Source organism: Mchenga conophoros, linkage group LG4, assembly GCF_057382185.1.
Source record: "Mchenga conophoros isolate Kocher_MC1m ecotype Shallow Benthic linkage group LG4, M_conophoros_male_GT1.1, whole genome shotgun sequence".
NCBI lineage: Eukaryota > Metazoa > Chordata > Actinopteri > Cichliformes > Cichlidae > Mchenga > Mchenga conophoros.
Window position 1 is genome coordinate 17,118,310 of NC_140529.1, and position 18,533 is coordinate 17,136,842.

At 40.6% G+C, this 18,533-nt stretch overlaps 1 protein-coding gene across 1 annotated transcript; it reads right to left on the reverse strand.

Annotated features, from left to right (window-relative positions):
- Positions 1–439: 439 nt before the first annotated feature.
- nubp1 (nucleotide binding protein 1 (MinD homolog, E. coli)) lies at positions 440–18,132 on the reverse strand. Its single transcript, XM_085270726.1, has 10 exons — positions 17,996–18,132; positions 10,975–11,079; positions 10,724–10,857; positions 6,167–6,235; positions 6,020–6,052; positions 5,835–5,925; positions 5,593–5,747; positions 2,712–2,822; positions 1,651–1,837; positions 440–811 (listed from the first exon to the last, which is right to left on the reverse strand). The coding sequence occupies exons 1-10, from the start codon at positions 18,024–18,026 to the stop codon at positions 759–761; spliced, it is 969 nt and encodes a 322-aa protein (XP_085126852.1). The 5' UTR covers positions 18,027–18,132; the 3' UTR covers positions 440–758.
- Between the last annotated feature and the right edge of the window lie 401 nt (positions 18,133–18,533).

The window sequence follows — 18,533 nt, forward strand, 5'->3', positions numbered from 1 at the left end:
TGTACACAAAAGCACCTGAAGCAAATGACTCACTCTAAGCAAATACAAGCTTAATGATGCTGTAGGAAAAAAATGGATCCTACAAACGGTATTGTCAGTACAGGCAAAGAGTTTTCTGCTGCATATTTTTCCTTTTTGCCACTGAGCTTCATTCATTGCACCAAAACTGATAAAAAACCCATGCAAACGCCAAAAATTGACATCTTGCATGGCCGGGCCTTTACTACCATTAACAGTTTTACTACCGTTCGTCTAACCTGCAGCTGGCAAACAGCCCATGACAAATGTGCTGGTAGTTAAAACTACAGTGCTCAAAGTGATATCGCTTTCCTTCAAAACAAACAAAGAAACACACATTTGTAAATCATTGTAAACCCTGACAGCCTCATAAAGATCATTCCATAATGAGTGCATTCATATTCAAAACGGGCACAGGTGCTTATTTGGATGATGACTTTATTTGTTTTATGAAATGGGAAGTAATTTCAGTTTCTACAGACTCTTATTATGTATTCATTTCATTTACTCTCAGTAGTTCTTCAGGAAATACTGCTCTGGCACGGCAGCATCTGATCAATGCATGAAATCTATCACTGAAAACAAAGAATGATAAGATTTCTCTGACTGTCAAACAGAAATGCTGCGATTCTGATATGTACGAGCTCTTGTGCTCTTCGTGTGCCTCGTATTCGGTGCCCGTCTGCCGTCATGTGATCAGCCACGGTGTTCTGCTCCTGTATGGATGCCATCTGATGTGGTCAGATTGTGCTTTGCTCCTCTGTTACCCTGTTGGAGCAGTAATCCTGGATGGCTTTGGGGGGAAAGAGAAAGAGGAGAGAAGAGAATGATGATGATAAAGGAGATTTGATGAAGCTGATAAATAAATGTGCGTCAACTGATGGTTTCAGTTAGGAGTGAATCAGCTGCTACGCAAACCACATTAGACTCCACAAACTTGATCTCATGCTTTAAGCATAATTGAATTTCGATACAACTCCTACTGTTCCTCTTTTGATTGGCTGCTTCCCATTTATACAGCGACCGCTTCCTCTTTCATTGTTTAATCAGGAATTGAGCCGTCAGCTAAATGATCCAGTCATCAAAACCGGCGGGGGTCTTCACTGGAAGGAGGAATATGCCTGACAGCGCATCTAACTTCCTTCTTAAGAAAAATGAAAAACTATGACATATGAGGTGCCAAAGGGTTTGTTTATGATGTGCAAATAAAGGGGTGGGAGTCATAAAATGCAGAACTCTATACTTGGCACATCTCCTGGATCCCTGCTCTGACTATCTGACCACTGTGTGCATTTACAGCTGAGAGAAAACAACATGACAGCTCTACAGTAACATCCTGAGCGGTGGGGATAGTGTTGACATTGCTGCAAGTGAGCTGAGATGATTTCTTTTTGGTTCTTGATGTTTTGGCAACAGTTTCACACCATCTTTGGCATCCTGTGACTTCGCCCACTTCTCAAAACCTCTATTCTATTTGCAGGATTGCCAGCTGATGGTCAGAAGGGGATTTCCAGGCAAGTCCAGCTGACCTTGACGGCTACACTTAAGTCACACAAGATTTGTTTTGGCCTTTTATGGTTACTGATTGTACGATGCTCATTTGTGTGGGTGTCTTTCTAAAAACAAACTCACTTTTCACAATTTTCTGGTAGGCTTCCGCAGCGGGGGAGTCGGGCACCTCGCTCAGGAAAGACCTGCCCTCGTCACAGCTCCGTGCTATCCTGGGATCTAGAGGCACCTTTCCTAAGAGGGGTAGTTTGAGGTCTGCACACATTTTCTCAGCTCCCCCGGTTGAGGGAGGGAAGATCTGTGACGTATTCTACAAGGAAGAGTTTAAAGAAAAAAATATGCCTATATCAGCTAGGTACTTTCTTAATCTACACACGAGGAATTTGGGATTGATTAACTGTGTAAACACAACATTTTTCCACTGGGAATTCTAGCTCGAAGCTCAGGCCGTAACCCGGAAAACTAAAACACGCTGCACAGAGAGAGATCAGATTTAAAAGGGTTGCTTAAATGGCATCTCCCACTCACCCACATTTTCTTTAAAGTGTGGTGATTTCACTGTTTAGTGATAGGACAGGACATTGTGGTCCTGTTATATCATCTCCCCTCCCAAAAATAAAATGTCAGATGTTGAATAGAAAGGAAACGGCATAAGGCCCTCCCTTAAAGGGATGTAAGAGCCTCAGGAAATTACATCTAAAAGGAAAAAAACACAAGACATAAAAATGTAGAGAAACAGAACTTTGTTGATTTGATTTTGTGCAAGGTGAGCTTGCTTGTGGTTGTGAAAATGAGTGCACTGTATCCTGTTCAGTGTATCTGCAGTATATCTGCACAGGATAGCAGACGAAGCCTCCTCACAACCTGGTTTTTTTTGTAATGAGCTAAAATAGCACAGATGCGAGCACATATTTCAGACCTCTTTGCTTCGTTCCTCTTTTCTGTGTGCTCCACTTCTTTACTTACCAGAACTAATCAAGCGTATGCTCGCAGTGCTTGTATACATTTCTCACCAGATTAGATCAGATTTGTAAATTTTTGTCAATGTGGTTATTGTTTTTGCTCAATTATCTTATCCAAAAAAACAAAACAAAAGACAAAAAAGATGTAAAATGAACAGAGACATGGATCTGGTGCATTTTTAGCTTATCTGTGTTTTGCACAGGTGTGTGTGTGAGAGTGACCTTGCATTTAGGGCAGACAAAGCCGCTCATGTTCTCCACCACCCCGATGATCGGCATCTTAACCTTCTGACAGAATCGGATCTCCTTTCGCACGTCCTGCAACGCTACCTCCTAGACAGACGTGGAAACAGGAACCACAGAAAGAGAAAGGCAAAAGCGAGGGCTGAAGTTTGTGTGTATGTGTGGGTGGAGATGGGGAGCATACGGTGGACAGGGAGGGGCACACACACACACACACACACTAGTCTGGCTTGTTTGTTTGGTAATTCCCACCGGGTGTGTGTGGTCGGTCGTGGGTTAGTGAGATCAGGCGGAATGAGGAAGTGTGTCTGTTGCTTTCTGACTTCACCGCACTGAGCTTAATCTAAGAAGCAGGAAATTGGTGCTTCACTTCACCAAGTACAATAAGAACTTTGACACAGCTTATAGTGAGGTCTTCTTAACTGAGCACATGTAGAGTAAGCCACATTTATTGACATGGCGCTAAATGTTCGCCACACTAAGAATCATCAGCAGGAAACATGACTGACAGAACTAGTACGGCTGCTGGATCACAGTCGTTTTACTGTCTGCATGCAGGACAACATTGGGTTAACCTCCAAGTATTTGTGTGTAAATATCATGATGCCCTGCTGGCAGACATGTTGCTGCCCGTTCAGCAAAAACACCGCCCTGTGCCTATCCTGTCTGTGGCTTTATCACACCAAAATCACCTTTACAAACCAGGTAACAAAAGCATGTGATGTCAGCAGGTGAAGCAAAACGCTTTTGTGCCGAGTTGACTTCCTATTAAATACGAAAAATTTATAGGAAGCACGCCGTGGAAGACAACAATAGAACACTCTGAATTTATTTTTGTTCTGCACAGCTCTGTAGCATGCCATTTCTTTAACAGTTTGTTGTCTACAAACATGCCTGTAAAAAACCTGTATAACATTTTACTGTGCGATGGGCTCTCGCTTTTCTTTTTACGATGGTTTCATGATGGAACAGCATCCTCTGTTGGTTGTGGTATGCTAAAAGCATCTCAAAAGCAATTCATCTTCATTGACACTCGGCCATAGCGCCATGATTATGACCATGTGGAATTGCTTTATTGCCAACAGTAACAGCACCTGCACAGCAAATGTATTTGTCCCATATAATCCAACCTATTAAAACCTGTCATATCATATTTTTAAAACACTATTTTTGTGCATTAACGTGTGCATTCTAAGACAACCATTAGTGCGAGTGGATTCGCTGTAAAGCCCTTACTCTGGATGATCCACGGACTTGTGCATTTGCTGGTGCAAAATTCAAATTTCATCTGTGTTTACGTTTCATAGTGGGCTGAAAAAAAGCAGGGGTCTCAAGGACATCCTAAACATGTCAGTATACTGTAAAGCCATAAAGGGGGAGCACCACCAATTCCACAAACCAGCAGCAGCATTAGTCATAACAGAAGGCAGCTGCATACGGCAAGATGCAACGAGCTGAGTTTTTTTTTGTGGTAAGCCAGTTGCCTACCTGTGGTTTTCAGAGTCAATACTACATGACTGAAATGACTCAACTTGTATACAGAAGTTCAGGTTGTTAAAATCATTTGGGGGGAATTTAGGGAATCACCAAGTGAAGTCCGTTGGACTGAAAGCAGACATATCTGCAGGTCAAATTTCAATTTAAGGCTGATAGCAGGTAGTTTTCATAAGTATTTGAATACATGTTTATAGATTATTCTTTTTAAAGCTGCAATTGTTAATGTAAAATAGCTGAGCTAAAACTGAGTAAGTTTTTAATAACACTGAAACCTCTGAGTGAGAGTTAGAGAGCTTTTAGGACACACAGCTTGAGCTATGCAGCTAAACGTCGGGCTGCTAAAGTTTCAGTTTCAAATGAGCTCACAGACAGTTCAGAGTTAACTGAAAGATGCTGAAGTTTAGCTGCAGGTGTGTGTGCGAGCATTAAGGGGGTATCTTGAAATATAATGACTGGAATTTCCTTGTCTGGTTGTCTTTCTAAGAACTATAACTGACAGCATATTCAAACAAAAATTAGCTTTTCATAAAGTCGGAGGTTTCTTCCTGTGAAAAAGGAGCTTATCATTCCCGTTGTCGCCAAGTGCTCACTCACATGGGGTCGTTTGATTATTGGGGTTTCTTTCAATAACATCGTTGAGATTTATAGAAATAAAACTGAACTGAATTTCCCCCAAACTGCAAATATAACAGTGTACAGAAAGAGTTGAACGCGCACGGGCAGAAATGTTGAGAGCGCAAGCAACACATTGCGAGCAAGCGCAAATGCAAAAAACTGAGCGAGAGGGGCTGTTATTGTGTGTGTGTGTGTGTGGATAATAGCAAACACTGAAATACATTTTCGCACGCAGCTATGAATTTTGCTGAAATTCAATGAATTACTCCTCAAAATGCAATGCAACACTTGCGCTCAATTTTTTTTTTACGTGCGCTCAGAATAGTGGCACAAAAGTAACGCCATACTCTAAGCCCTGGATAGCTGAAGTTTTAGCCACGTCGCCTTTGTTATTTCCATGTTCAGCTGGGTGAAGGGGCTTTAAGCATCTGATTAGCATTAGGTTACAAATGTTTTCATGGTGGTCATCCTGGAGTTTGTGTGTCTTCATTGAGCATGACTGCCTATGTGTGAAAACAGACATGAACATGAAACCCAGCGGCTCATAACTGGACATGTATGAGGATGATTGGCTGCTCATCAGTCAAACAACATCTGAGAATGTTTTATAAAAGCAGGTGTGTACAAAGAGGGAAAACCCTAGATTGCACCACAGCAGCGTTTTCAAAGGTTATTGACTTTAAAAAGCTCCCATAGAGCACTTCATATACTAACGTAAACCTGCTCACACTAAAGCCGAGACTTGTACCTGTGGTGTGGTGATGATGATGGCTCCATCAACATGGGTGGCGCTTAGGTACTGGACGATGGACAGGTGTTCGTCAGAGGTGCCGGGTGGAGTGTCTACGATGAGGTAATCCAGTTCCCCCCAGTCCACATCCCTTAAAAACTGCTTAATGATCCCTGATTGGACACAAGCACCACACAGGTTGTTGCTATGTGAGATCTGGAAACATGAGCATCTCACATACACACATCACATTACCGCACCATTTTTCTTGGGTCCTCTCCAGATCACAGCATCATCGGGACTACTTAGCAGGAAGCCAATAGACATGACTGCCAGGTTGTCCTCCACATACTGCAACACAACGCAGAGGCCCCTGTTTTATTATGCTTAAATAAGGAAAATAATTAAAAATAAATAAATAAATAAATCGTTCAAATCAGCTCACCACAGGGGACCATCCAGAGCCACTCTGGTGAACCTACACAGGAGACGACAGAAAGACAGCTCAATCTTTGTGTCCATGTGAGATTATGATTAAAATGTTGCACCAATAGATATAACAGCCGTTTCTGACAGCTGCCTACTGACTTACTTGCTCTCCCTCTAAACCCACGATCCTTGGAATGGATGGACCACAGATGTCTACATCAAGCAGGGCAATCTAAAAAAAGGAAAAAGAAAGTGGAAGCATGAAAAGTCGGCAGTCCAGTATCATGAAGGCAACTGTCTCCCGAAAGGCTACACAAGGCATTTCCTGTCTGCTTGACTGGGCAGCACATCAAAACAATGGGGCTGTATCCCAGCACTAGGAGCCATCCTAAAGCATTGCTTTATCAGCATTTTCTCTGAGGAACTGCTAAAACTTTGGGAAGTGGAATGTTTTGCGTGGGAGTGTCCAGTTGATCCCCTTACTATGGATGACATCATTGTGAATGAACCTTTGTACTCCAGTGGTTTATGGGTAACAGTCAAAGATAAAAACTCCTGCTAAGTCTAACATGAGATTTTCTTTCAACTAAGAAATAATGATTTACGCAAACTACACTAAGTTTTCATATGTCAAATTCACCTATATTCAGCCTAAGAAACAACTTTATGTAATACAGTGGTCCCTCGCTATAACACGATCCCTTTACCTTTCGCAGCCTCGCTGTTTCGCAGATTTGCTTTGTGCAATTTTGCATGCTTCTCCCCCCAGCGAATTATGTTCTGTGTCCTGATTGGCTGTAGCCATTGTCACTCAATCTCATGCCGTGTCTCCTCTACAGTACAGAATGCGTTCAGCTTGTCAAATTTACATAAATCTTTGATCGCTAGCAGTGTGACTCTGAAGTGCTGCACTGTATGTAAGTTTTCTCCCCAACAAACACAACAGTGTCGACGAAACGTTTTGCACCGTCAAAGGCAACCGCGGGTGCCTTTGGTTTCATTCTATAATACTGAAGTTAGCTCTCTACCGAGGTTTCAAAGTGTTTAAACAAGAAAGAAAAGTGTGAAAATCATGCCATCAAGTACATTCAGGTCTGATGAGCAGGTTTTTGGTTTGATCATTAATTCTGGCGAACTGCACAGATATTGCAAATTCATCAAAGTATTTTAAGCCGTGCAGATTTAAGGAAAGCAACATCTCTGGTATGACTGGATTGCCAGTTTGACACTAACAAAGTGTTATTAACAGAATACTTTAAACAGAAGACAGTGGTGTACATCTTACGGAAGAAAGATGAGGACAGATTCTAGAAAAATGCCCTGACAGATGTCTAAAAAACTGATTCTCCCACACATACCTCCGGGTGAGACAGCAATAGTCAATATGAGATACTTTTTTTTTTTTTTTAAAGAAATGTACATAAACTTAACAATATATACAATGATTTCTATTGAGATGCCTCTGATGCAGGACCGGAGCCTGACTTTCATTAAATTTAAAGTGCTGTTGAGCACTTTGCCATCAGAGGCTAAGATATTACCGCCGATATTAGAAACTTTACTCTGAAAACAACGAGGAAACTTTACTTTAAGAGCAAAGAAGAAATTTGTTAGATTTCGTTCTTCAGGCTTCCTGAAGTCTTTCACAGTTTTATCTTTGGACACTGGCTTCTTTTTCACTAATCTTCACTCCCGCCCTTCTCCCTGATCCCTCTCAGAGGAATGTGTTTTTGGTTTGTTCAGACACTTAACACTGACCTATGAATCATTCAAGCATATTTTATCTTTATGCACTTTCTTATTAGGGGCCTGTCACAAAAACACATGATTTGTTCCCATTACTTTAGTTGAATCCACAAAAAATCCCCAAAACAAACATAAGACAGTTTGACAGGAATAAAATAGGATTTTTGCACCAACATGGTGATTCACAAATAAATCCAGCAACGGCCTGACACAGGACCCAAGATATGAATCTGCCCCTCCAGTTTATCCATCTACGGTTCATTGAAGGCTCATCATGGTTTCAGTGAAACGGTGGCGGTCAAGAAGCTACTCTTTGGAAATGAGCTTGTGGCAGTAATTTGATAAGAATGAGAGATACTGTTAGATAAATTAGGACAAGAGGCAAACATATTACCTCCAATATTAAAAACTTTACTGTGGGGGGAAAAAACAACTCAACTCTTCCAGAGTAAAGAAGAAATTTGTTAGATTTAGAAAGTGGAAATGTTCAATAGTTTATCGGTGGATACGAATAAAAAAAAAAAAAGCAGAATTATGCTGAATATTGTTAATAAGTTGTGAGATGTAGGATTGTCTGCTTCATTTTAGTTCGTTGCTGCAATAATGAAGTGAATTCTTATAGATTTCAAAGTCAGTTTATGATGATTTATGATTTTCTCTCTCAGCTCATTTGAGAAACGGCATCAGAAAAGTTGTCCAGCACTTCATCTCATGCGGGAGATAGAGCAGGAGATATGGAATTAAAAACTCAGATAACTGATGCAGATTTACAGCTGAAAATGTTTTCTATAAAACAGCGATCCCACCACCTGCTTGTTTGTACAGGCCAAATAAAACTACTGGTGGCTGCAAGTTAATAAAAACTTTAATGACTTGGTAATGCTTTAATGAGCCCTGTGTTAGCCGTGTCACCAAGACAGGTGTCAGTAATAATGCCAATAATAATAATAAATATTTGTACATCAAGGGATGTGTGCAGTAAATTATAGGTAGTGATGGAGGCAATGAGATAAGGTAGGTTTAATGTGTGAAAGAGTGCTGCATCTGTAAGGTTTGCTTACTGGCTTGCTGCTGGTGTCAGTTCTGTTATTAATAATTATAATAATAATTCCACTGCATTCCACTGTTAATAACAGGTTGTGACTATGTGATTAACATTGTATAATACTATCGGAAAAAAGTGAAATGAAAAACAGCAGCTGAGCAAAATTTTGACACAAGTTCTTTTATCAGCCTGGGACTGAGAGCTGTCCTGCTCATGTCAACAATCGAGTGTCAAGTTCGCTGCTTACAGTAAACATACATGTAGCACTCACTCTGCAACTGATGCAAGACAAATAAAAACATTAATTTGATTAACATTAATTAAACACTGTTGCCCTGTTCAACTTGAAACTGTGAAAGCTACACAAGAAACTGGCGTATAAAGAGAGATATCTCACAGAAAAACTGCAGGAGACATAGACTAATAACCTGAGGCATCTAACTCCATCCTACTGGTTAATATAATCTATCATTGTTTTGAATGGAACTAATAAATTTCTTCCTTGATTAAGCTGTGGCTTCTTTTAGAGTGATAGCACTGTGTTCCTTGTTATCGCTGGGTTTCAATGATCGATTTTCCAATTCAAATCAATTTTAGCTTGAATAAAGCGATATTGATTTAAACCCTGAATTGATTTTTAAATATAAATGTATTTTGCCAGAAATGCCAGAATCTCAGGTTAAAGCTAAAACAGCAAATACGAGCAGGTAAACAGATTCCACACAAAGCTCCACACAGTGAGTTGTCGGCTTTCTCACCCGACAGCACGGACACGCCGTCGGTGCTGATAGCTCACAGCTCACTGATTATACAGTTGCAGGTTTTGTCTCTCTCAGACCAAAATTCACTGAAGCAGCAACAAAAGAAGATCCTTCTTACTATTGCTGTTTTTCTTCCACCACGATAAAAATCACACTTCCCGCACAGCTCTTTCTCTCTCTCAGTGTACTTCAAGAACAGTTTCCCATCTCAAATATCCGTTTTCTGCATTATTTGCTTGCTTATTACGCAAAAAGTGTACCGTTGTGTACAGCGTGTCAGCGACAAGAAAGCCTAATTTCTTCTGTTCAATACCGAAGAAATTTAAACTTTTTAAAATTATACCAAATTGCAAAATGTTTAGCTGTGTCTCTAATAAAACCTCTGTAACTTTGCTCTGCTTCACTTCAGCAGCATCAGGTAATATTCATATGTTGATTCATGTTTTTTTCAGCTTATTATCTATTACAGAATATTTTTAATGTTTTTAAATTAATTTAATCATCTGCTATAAAAATCCAGGCCAGGAACACCTTCATGTTTTTCTGTGCTTTATCCCCAGTTACTTTGACACAAAGGAATCTGCTGTGATGCTCACACCTCTGATGAAGTCTCACAAAAGTCAATACTGATAAATGATCAGAATTAAAATATTTCTGACTGTCTGAGGCAAAATTTCCCAGATTCAAATCGAATCGGGACCCTGTGAATCCGAATCAAACCTATTATAGAAATCAGTGACGACCCACAGCCATGTTCCTTGTGTAACACAATTTACTTTCAGAATTCAAATATATTGTTACTCTATGTCTGCAGTGACCTCTAGTAGTCAGTGTATTTTAATGTTTTATATGAGAGCATCAGGATTTACACACACTAGCTACTTTGGACACCACTTGTTAATGCAAATGTGTAAATATAATAGCCAATCACACGGCAGCATTTAGTCAATGCAACCTGCTGAATTTCAAACAAGCGGCAGTTCTCTGAGTGAAAATGCTTGTTGAGGTCAGAGGTAGAAGGAGAACCGACCGACCAAGCTAACAGGAAGGGAACAGTAACAAAAATAACCACTCATTAACCACTCGTTGTGGGTGGCTGTAGCTCAGGTGGTAGAAATCATCTCAAACTCGATTCTTGAACATGACAATTACTGATATTCTGTATTACCTCCTTTGTGGTGTCACTTGCCAGAGCGTGAGCCAAGTGAGCGCTAAAGGTGCTCTTCCCCACACCTCCTTTTCCAGACAACACGAGGATCTTGTGTTTGACTGTTGACAGCTTCTCTCCTATCTCTGCTATAGCTGCAGACACACGGGAACGAGATGTTTTAAGCTCTTAACTAATCCCCTAATGTATCTGCTGAAGCCCAAATATGTATCAAAATATTAAAGTGATGAGATAATAGCACACGGTCTTACCAGGGTCAGGGGCTTTTGTGGCTCCAGAGGCACAGAGTTTCTGGTTGGGACAGCCCTGGCATGGTGCAGACTTGCCAGCTTGCTCACTTGTTGTACCCGGACAGTCTAACAAGGATAAAACAGAATCCAGTCATCAAGATCTGAGCACCTTAAAGAGACCTAAATATCCTAGATCTGCTTCGAGTGGTTGTCGTTAAAATAAAATGTGGTTGAACAAAATATCTAGAATCTCTGCAAAGTCTGATTGGCGCTTGACTGTCTTTAATATTCAGGTGAGAAATTGGTTCAGATGTTCAGGAACAATGCAGGAACCACTAAGGGTCAAGCCTGCCGTAAAGTGGAAACTGCTAAAACACCAGCATCACTACAGGGAGTGCAGAATTATTAGGCAAGTTGTATTTTTGAGGAATAATTCTATTATTGAACAACAACAACCATGTTCTCAATGAACCCAAAAAACTCATAATATCAAAGCTGAATGTTTTTGGAAGTAGTTTTTAGTTTGTTTTTAGTTTTAGCTATTTTAGGGGGATATCTGTGTGTGCAGGTGACTATTACTGTGCATAATTATTAGGCAACTTAACAAAAAACAAATATATACCCATTTCAATTATTTATTTTTACCAGTAAAACCAGTATAACATCTCCACATTCACAAATATACATTTCTGACATTCAAAAACAAAACAAAAACAAATCAGCGACCAATATAGCCACCTGTCTTTGCAAGGACACTCAAAAGCCTGCCATCCATGGATTCTGTCAGTGTTTTGATCTGTTCACCATCAACATTGCGTGCAGCAGCAACCACAGCCTCCCAGACACTGTTCAGAGAGGTGTACTGTTGTCCCTCCTTGTAAATCTCACATTTGATGATGGACCACAGGTTCTCAATGGGGTTCAGATCAGGTGAACAAGGAGGCCATGTCATTAGTTTTTCTTCTTTTATACCCTTTCTTGCCAGCCACGCTGTGGAGTACTTGGACGCGTGTGATGGAGCATTGTCCTGCATGAAAATCATGTTTTTCTTGAAGGATGCAGACTTCTTCCTGTACCACTGCTTGAAGAAGGTGTCTTCCAGAAACTGGCAGTAGCATCCTCAACCCGAAAAGGCCCCACAAGCTCATCTTTGATGATACCAGCCCAAACCAGTACTCCACCTCCACCTTGCTGGCGTCTGAGTCGGACTGGAGCTCTCTGCCCTTTACCAATCCAGCCACGGGCCCATCCATCTGGCCCATCAAGACTCACTCTCATTTCATCAGTCCATCAAACCTTAGAAAAACCAGTCTTGAGATATTTCTTGGCCCAGTCTTGACGTTTCAGCTTGTGTGTCTTGTTCAGTGGTGGTCGTCTTTCAGCCTTTCTTACCTTGGCCATGTCTCTGAGTATTGCACACCTTGTGCTTTTGGGCACTCCAGTGATGTTGCAGCTCTGAAATATGGCCAAACTGGTGGCAAGTGGCATCTTGGCAGCTGCACGCTTGACTTTTCTCAGTTCATGGGCAGTTATTTTGCGCCTTGGTTTTTCCACACGCTTCTTGCGACCCTGTTGACTATTTTGAATGAAACGCTTGATTGTTCGATGATCACGCTTCAAAGCTTTGCAATTTTGAGACTGCTGCATCCCTCTGCAAGATATCTCACTATTTTTGACTTTTCTGAGCCTGTCAAGTCCTTCTTTTGACCCATTTTGCCAAAGGAAAGGACGTTGCCAAAGGAAAGGACGTTGCCTAATAATTATGCACACCTGATATAGGGTGTTGATGTCATTAGACCACACCCCTTCTCATTACAGAGATGCACATCACCTAATATGCTTAATTGGTAGTAGGCTTTCGAGCCTATACAACTTGGAGTAAGACAACATGCCTGAAGAGAATGATGTGGACAAAATACTCATTTGCCTAATAATTCTGCACTCCCTGTATTCACAGTAAAGCGAGTTTTAATGTGAGGATGCCAACTAAGAAAGAAGTCCCTGCTCCAAAATCCACACCTTCAAACTTGACTGAAATTTATGAAGCGGACAAAATTATGAAGGAGGAGGATTACCTCCCAAGTCTTCAACTTCACCTTACATCAGCAGCTAATCTGGTAGCAGTTGGATGTTCTAACAGGAAAATTAAGCCAAACACACAAACTGGTTTTGGAATGGATAAAGCAGACTAATATTAAGTCTTCCCGAAGCCCCAACCTCAACCCTACTGAAAATTACTACTTTACAGTTTTTCCTCAGTTGCTTTGGTGCATTTCTCACAACAGAATTAAACTTTGCACAATAGTTAGTTCAACCTTCACAACATGTAGTCGTTTTGGCACAACCTTGTGGCGGCTTCATGTTCATTGCCAAATGCCTTTGGACATTGAGTAAGTACAAATATCTAAAGAATGGTCACTTTTGACTTGCTATTCATCACTATCTCCCTGCTTTTATCATGAATGTCACAATTATTTATACTTGTACCGGTTGAATAGTCATTGTCCTTACAACTAATAGTCTTCATTTCATTGCTTGTGTCAGTGCACTCAAAATTGTTGAACATCTTGTCAAACAATTTGTACACCCATTTTGAAAACCCTATTTTTAAGGAGTTTCCATGAACATCTCCATAAATTACTTTTCTCAGGTGAACCTTATCTCACACTAATGAAAATTGGTGTGTGTTACTCTTACTTGCAACCAATGAAAAGCCTCTTCTACCCAGTCACAGGTGAATCGCGTTATAGTAACCCCTACTCTACAAGTGTGTGTGTGTGTGTGTTATATAATATATATCTCTATATCTCTCTCTATCTCTCTATATATATCTCTCTATATATCTCTCTCTCTCTATATCTCTCTATATATCTCTCTCTCTCTATATCTCTCTATATATCTCTCTCTCTCTATATATCTCTCTCTCTCTATATCTCTCTATATATCTCTCTCTCTCTACATCTCTCTATATATCTCTCTCTCTCTATATATCTCTCTCTCTCTATATATCTCTATAGATCTCTCTCTCTCTATAGATCTCTCTATAGATCTCTCAGGCTGTGTAAAGATGCCCCAGCACATAACAGCAGGGTGCAAGATGCTAGCAGGCAAGGCATACATGGAACGCCATAACCAAGTGGCCGGCATAGTGTACAGGAACATCTGTGCCGAGTATAACCTGGAAGTCCCGAGGTCAAAATGGGAGATGCCCCCAAGGGTGGTGGAGAATGACCGAGCTAAGATCCTGTGGGACTTCCAGATACAGACGGACAAAATGGTGGTGGCTAACCAACCGGACATAGTGGTGGTAGACAAACAGAAGAAGACGGCCGTAGTGATCGATGTAGCGGTTCCGAATGACAGCAACATCAGGAAGAAGGAACACGAGAAGCTCGAGAAATACCAAGGGCTCAGAGAAGAGCTCGAGAGGATGTGGAGGGTGAAGGTAATGGTGGTCCCCGTGGTAATCGGAGCACTAGGTGCGGTGACTCCCAAGCTAGGCGAGTGGCTCCAGCAGATCCCGGGAATAACATCGGAGATCTCTGTCCAGAAGAGCGCAGTCCTGGGAACAGCTAAGATACTGCGCAGGACCCTCAAGCTCCCAGGCCTCTGGTAGAGGACCCGAGCTTGAAGGATAAACCGCCCGCAGGGGCGTGCTGGGTGTTTATTTTATTTATTTTTATATATATATATATATATATATATATATATATATATATATATATATATATATATATATATATATATATATATAAATATAAATATAAATATATAAATAATGTAAACCAACAGACAGGATTGGCATGAGGTGCATACTGAATCTACAAAACTGCAGAACATGGAACGTCAGCCTTGTGGAAGAGGGGTGAGGATCGGTGGAGGACGAGGACAAAACCAGGTAAGAAGAGACCAACCACATAGACACGTTCCTGACTAAATCAGGGCAACACTTGTGGATCATGTGATAAACCATGGCCTCACAATGGCCGAGTCTGGTCGAAGGGTGCAGCCAAATGTTGGGAGAACTACTGTAAGTTCTATTATTCAGACATTTCGTCGGGAAAACAGGTGAGCATACTGTAATGTAGTTATTCAGCACAAACTAATTTGCTCTGCACTTTCATAGTCATACAGGAGACTTGCATTAGGACATGACCTCATAGATCTTTACATATAGACGTACTGTAACTGAAGTGCAGACTTGGCCCAGGTGTGGCATAGTGTGCTGTGGTACAATACAGTAATGCTGTAAAGAAAGGAGTTTTGAATGATAGTCCTGTAACAATTACTGTAAGCATGTTTGCGCTTATTTATGTTTTTGTTTTGTCATCTGCATCTCAAAAAGGACTGCCAGACAACCTAGAAGAGGCGGAAGAGGTCCACTTTTGACTCCGCAGCAAGAGGAAACAATTTGTGCAACGGTGGCTGCAAACAACGCTTTGAGACTGAGAGAAATACAAAGAACTGTCGTAGAAGATGACACCATCTTCGGAAATATTCAGTCAATATCAATTTCCACCATAGACAGAGTCCTCAGATGGAATGAAATGTCCATGAAGCGATTGTACAAAGTACCATTTGAACGGAACAGCGATCAAGTGAAGGAGCTCCGTCACCAGTATGTACAGGTAAAACATGTTTGCATATGTACCTCTGTTTACTGTAAAAGTTTAGGCCATGTACTGGACTTACATTTATGCATGTTACTGTAATCCTATTTACAATTCAAACTGTACAATCTGTTGTGCCAAATGCACCATTACAGACTTTTTTTATTCTCATCCTTTGTATAGCGTATCCTGGAATTGAAGCCAGGGAACACCTGCACACGTTTGTATATCTTGACGAAGCGGGATTCAATCTCGCAAAAGGCAGACGGCGTGGACGCAATCACATTGGAGAAAGAGCCACCATTGATGTCCCAGGCCAACGAGGAGGAAATATTACAATGTGTGCAGCAATCTCAGAAAATGGCATTCACACCCATATTCCTCATATTGGTGCATACAATACACAACACCTGTTGGCTTTTCTGGACGCTCTTTATAGGGACCTAATCCCACAAAATGAAAGGGATGATCCTGGTGACAATCGGACAATGTATGTAGTGGTTTGGGATAATGTTAGCTTCCATCACTCTGCTGTAGTGAGGCAGTGGTTTGCAGGATGGAGCACACGACAGGATGCTTATGGAGTTTCTTCCTCCTTACACTCCATTCCTAAATCCAATTGAGGAGTTTTTCTCTTCCTGGAGGTGGAAGGTATATGACAGGCATCCACATACCCAAATGACCCTGCTAGCAGCTATGGATGCAGCTTTAATAATGTTTAATGTTTTAATGTGTGTTAGTCCCCATAGGGAAATAGTTCCTCTGCATTTAACCCATTCACCCAGTGAAGCAGTGGGCAGCCACCAATGCAGCGCCCAGGGAGCAGTGTGTAGGGACGGTACCTTGCTCAGGGGTACCTCAGGGTAGCCGTTCAGTGGAGTTGAACCCCCGACCTTCCGATCATGGGGCCACCACTCTACCTACTGAGCTATCCCTGCCTCTTCCACAGAGCTATCCCTGTGATGACATCACAGCAGAGTCCTGCAGAGGGTGGATTTGACACTCCAGAAGATACTTTCCCCGATGCATCGATAGAACTGACATTCGCTGTGATGTTGATGCAAATATATGGGCAGACAGACGGGAGCGTCTAGAGAGCAATGATTGATATGCAGCAGTGTCTGTTTTTCAGTTTTCTTTTGTTTCATAACTACTGCAGTAAGGTTTACTGTCTAAGTGAGTTTGTGTTTGCTGTAAAATGTTTGATTTACTGTATTCCCCCAGTTGCACAATGCTGTGAACAGTTTCAATTAAATATTATCAAGAGTGCATATGAAGTGTCTTGATTTTCCTTTACAATTTATGGTTTTCAACATGCCATGCATGCTGTCCAGACTTGACATGTCATTGGGACGCACCTACAAAGAAATCCGTCACAATGAGAACATGTTCAAACTATTTGATTTTGTGACCAAAGGTGCTGGTGTAATGACTTGTAATTGTGACAGCCCTGACACTTTGATATAAGTACTTGCTTTTGATGAATATATTATCTGTTTTGATTAAGGGACTTGCTTTTGAAGCATTGACTACTTATTTTGAGCAACTGACTTTGCTTTTTGATGAAGTGACTCACTTTTGCAAGTTATCCACCATGTTTTGCAGTTTGCACTAATTGTTTTGAGAAGAGCCTTAGTAGTGTTGCAGAGATCAATTCTGTTGTGAGAAATGCACCAAAGCAACTGAGAAAAACTGTAAACTGCCAGGTCAAACAAATTTAAATGCTCTCTAGCAATCCTGCCCAGAAGAGTGGTCAAATATCCAGAAAGAACTGTTCTAGAAGATTCTTGATGGGTACCTTATTACATCTAGTTTTGCTAAGGGATCGTGTAATACAAAAAGAAAAGCTGCTCTCATGCGATGGTCCCTTAAAATCATTTATATACAGCTTAACATAACATTCAGCCAAGAGACTACTAAAATGACTTTATTAAAACTTATTCACATAATAAATTATACAACTGCGTAGAAGACTGTCATCATGACTCAGCAAAACTGGAAGACGTACTGCGATACCTATTCACATTCCCTTGTGTGGATATTATGCGCATTTTGCCCACAGCAATAAAAACAAACAAACACTTTAGTGATACATCAAACGATGTCTGATAAGCTATCTATCTAGCTAGCTATCTATCGATCTAAATAAGCATCACATTCAACTTTCCGAATATCCCGAATTCAACGTGTAATAAATTCATTAAATTAAATTACAACACCTTGAAAATTAATTTATCTAAAACATCCTTATTAATGTCCTTTCAAACACAGACTCAAAGCTATTAATGTTGATAATTCCAACAGAGAGGAACAACCGCCGTGTGTTTAACAATCACCGCGACTTTACAGTTAAAAGTAAATTCCCTACACACACAACTTGAACAACATGACTGAGGTATTAAAACTGAAGAAAAGTAAGTTTAAAGGCTTACGCTCTGGAGCATTTTCTGGTACGTCTGCCATGTTTGCAAAGTGTCCTTCAATTAAAGTCTTCCCCTCCAAACGTTCCGGATACGCAACGTGAAACGTCGATTCTATTCTTTTTGTACAGTTTTAAACAGTTTTATCGAGGGACTGTGACAACAGCACTCAATGTACTCAATACAGTACTGAGCACAGCAATACATATGGAAATAAATAAATAACTCCATACATACATACATACATAAACAATAGATATATCATTTGTACCGGTCTTGTGAATACAAACACTCAGGATCGGTTTGAGGAATTTTTCCTTACATACATCAGCTTGTGAGGCTTTATTTCGAGCATGTTACAATCGTAAAGCAGCTAGATTAAAAACTAAAACAAAACAAAAACATAAGAAAGGAAAAAAGGAAAAGGATAGGACATAAGGAAATTTTAACAAGAAAACATGATACATTAAAGAAGCAGGAAGAAGCATATTCTTATTTTATCCAGTATTCTCCACTATTTATTATTAATTATGATCACTGTTACTTCCTG